Raw genomic sequence first — 3,390 nt, forward strand, 5'->3', positions numbered from 1 at the left:
GGATATATCTATCCTGTTTTTTTTTTCAAAGAAAAAGCTCTTAGATTCATTGATTCTTTGTATTATTTTCTTTGTTTCTATTACTACTTTAGATTTTTTAAAATTTATTTTTATTTTATGTGAATGACTGTATTGCCTGCATGTATGTAAGTGCACCCATGTTCATGTGAGTCCTTGGAGGACAGAAGAGGGGGTCAGACCCCCTGGTGCTGGAGTTACAGCTGGTTGTGAACTACCCAACATGGGTGCAGCATCTGAACTCAGGTCTTCTTGAAGAGCAGCAAGGTCTGCTTGACTGCTGAGCCATTTCTCCAGCCCAGGAAATGGAAATTCTAGACACCCCGATCTTATCATTACAGATTGTATACATGAATTCTATTATCACACTGTAGTTCATTAATTACTCATTATTGTGTGTCCATATTTTCTAAAACCTTGAGAAATATGAGGTGAGTCAGTGGAGGATCAGAGAGATGAGACAGGAAGCAGAATGAGCTCCTGGGAGGGAAATCGAGGGTGACGAAAACAAGGTGTCTACGGCACCATGTGGTTGAGAAGTAAAAATGGAACTGAAGGTGAAACAAGGGCCAAGTGGCTTGGCAATGAGGAACTCTTCAGGATTTTCCAGAAGGGTGCTGGAGTGTCAGCCAGGGACAGGTCGCAGGGCTGTGGGCAGCTGGCACCTGAGGCAGCATGTGCACTAGTTTTGGAAGCACAGAGGTGAAAGGAAGATTTGTTTGACAGGTGGAAAGAGCAAACAAAGGCACTTCAAGATGAAAATGAGCTCTGCCCTTTTTGAAAGCAGAAGGATAAAAAGCTGAGAATATAGAATCAGGGATTTGAATCCTGACTCAAACTGCGTAATCTTGATCACCTTAGTTATTGAAACTCCATGAGGCCCAGTTTTCCTTCTACACAGTGCGCTGATAATGTTTACCTTTTTCAGGTTGCTTTGAGAATGCTAACAAGAGTGCATCCACATGGAGCCTAGCATGTGAGGGGGTCTCTGAATGAGGGGGCAGAAGTCCTTTAGAAAACTTGTCTCATTCTTTTTTTACAAATTAAAAAAAAATGTTTTTGTCTTTTTGAGACAGGGTCTCCCTGCAGCCCCAGCTGGCCTGAAACTCACTTTGTAGACCAGGCTGACCTCAATCTCATAGAGATTTTCCTGCCTCTGCCTCCCAAGTGCTGGGATTAAAGAATGTGCACCACCAAGCCTGACTACTTGTCTCATTCTTTACTGCTCTAACCAAACAAGAGAACATCTAAAGGCCCTGACCTAAGTGAAGAGAGGAATTGCTCTGGAAAGGCCACACTCTCACCCTGCCACTCCAGCTTACCACTCCTCTTGACCAGCCCACCATGGATGACCCTGGCCACCAGGATGTCCCCTGTTATTTCGTGGCACTTGATGGTAGCTCCCTGAAGAAAGAACACAGTAGGATCCCTCTTTTACTTACCATAACCATTTTTTTTTTGGTGGCTTCCCTCAATCAGCACAGCTCTGGGTTTTAAACAAGGATTTTCTTGCCAACCAAAAGGGGTCCACAATGCCCTGTGGCCTGTCAGTCACATCATGCCATTAGAAAGGCAAGACCATTGGACCTTGTCCTCTTGGGACCTCCATATAACATATAGACATAAAGGAATATTTCAATTCTTCCAAAGATAAAGAAAGCTCCCATGATTGCAATCTAATGAAAAGGGGTACCCTCAGAGAATCTAGTGTCTTAACTAGCCTCCTAGTAGTAAAAGGGAAAAACTTAGGCCAGTGTATTGGAATTGGGTGAAATATATGAACAGTCAGAAAGCCAAATAAAAATAAAAGTAATACAGACTCAGAAAAACAAAAGACGTATGCTCTCCCTCGTTTGTGGATCCCAGCACCAAATCCTTATAAGTGAGTGCATATCCTGATGTAACTGCAGGAACCAGGAATATGGAAGGGAACCAGGGAGGTAAAGGGAAAGAAGGAACCAAAGAGAGAAGAACAGTAGGAGAAAGGTGTTACTAAAGGAGAAATATACAAAAAGGGGGTTGTTAAAGAGGAAGGGAAGAGGGCTATAAAGAACTATGGAAATAAATGGGGGAAAAATTCTCCCGATATACAGTTTTTAAAAAAAAGCCTTAAGCACAGAAAGAACCCTACAGGGATGGAAGAAAGCCCTACCAGAAGCCATACGGTTATTAAATGAAAATCCCAGTATCAGAGGTGGGTTGCCGCCCTATGAGCTGTTGGCCAGAGGGGCCCCAGAGGTCCCCCGAACAATAAAGGCCATTGAAAATAATGTTGGTTGTACACCGGAAGTGGATGGTAAAAACCTATTGCTGAAGACATCTCATGATGTGAGTGTGGGAGAGGGAGAAATCAAGCTTGGACTAAGCTGGAAACTCCCTGCCACTGGATGGGTGCCTTTCATAGTGCCAGAAGGTAACATGCAGATGGCTAGGGGAGAACTATCCCCTATAATTCTGCTCAGCGATGGACCCCACATCCTGCACTATCAACAAGACAAACAAGATGTTCCAGCTGGTGCAATAGTGGCACATCTAGTGTATGTACAACCAGTAAATTTTCGATTGGATATATTGCCTGCTCCTAGAGGTGGAACACACACCTGGCACTATAGACCAGGCCAACCCCCTGCAGCAGGGAAGGATATAAGCCCTAGTGGGGAAGCCACCACTATTATTTTGTTAGATTGATGTGATGAACCTGCTAAAGTACCAACCAAGCATTTGTGTTTACACCCATATGTTAAGTTATTATAGCAGCCACTGTTTAGATATTCTTGCTTCTTGCTGTTTGCATTTTTATAGTAGATGGAATCCCACTGAAATGGGCCGAAAGCCCATGGAAAACAAATGATGCAGAGACTTGAAAGTTCAATGCCTTGACACAATGGGAGGAAGATCATCCCACACTTATAACCCCCTTCCCAAGGCTCAGGGACTTTTGTAGAAGAGGTTGGAGGAAAGAATGTAAGAGCTGGAGGGAGGGGTGCAGTGTTAACTGGAAGTGTCCTCTGACCACTGTGCCAGCAAGCTATAGTCACACCTCCTTCCCATGCTCATCAAGGAGTCCATAGGGGATTCAGTTACCCCTCCCACCCAATCAGTCAACCTTAGCTACATGTGGGAGAGGGGCTAAGGATATATAAGCTGAGAACATGAGGTATCTCTCTTGCCATTTTATGCATCTGTCAGGAAGTCACCAGATCTATATTTGGTATGGACTTTCCAGCCCAGCTGTAAATGAATGGGGGGCACCCACTCTTCTGTAAATAAACCCTCACCCTATGGTCTGTTAGCAAGCCCAATAAACTCATTAGGATCATATATATCAAACAAACAACAAAAACCCACTTATTCAGTTCCTTTAAAAAACTC

General features: G+C 43.7%; 1 protein-coding gene across 1 annotated transcript in view; it reads right to left on the reverse strand.

Annotated features, from left to right (window-relative positions):
* Mpp4 (membrane palmitoylated protein 4) overlaps positions 1-3,390 on the reverse strand; it is a 46,000-nt gene that overhangs the window by 38,009 nt on the left and 4,601 nt on the right. The window contains 1 exon segment of the mRNA XM_017800297.1: positions 1,341-1,422. Coding sequence (XP_017655786.1) covers positions 1,341-1,422 — 82 coding nt within the window.

The sequence above is a fragment of the Nannospalax galili genome, unplaced genomic scaffold, assembly GCF_000622305.1.
Source record: "Nannospalax galili isolate Female #2095 unplaced genomic scaffold, S.galili_v1.0 scaffold2150, whole genome shotgun sequence".
NCBI lineage: Eukaryota > Metazoa > Chordata > Mammalia > Rodentia > Spalacidae > Nannospalax > Nannospalax galili.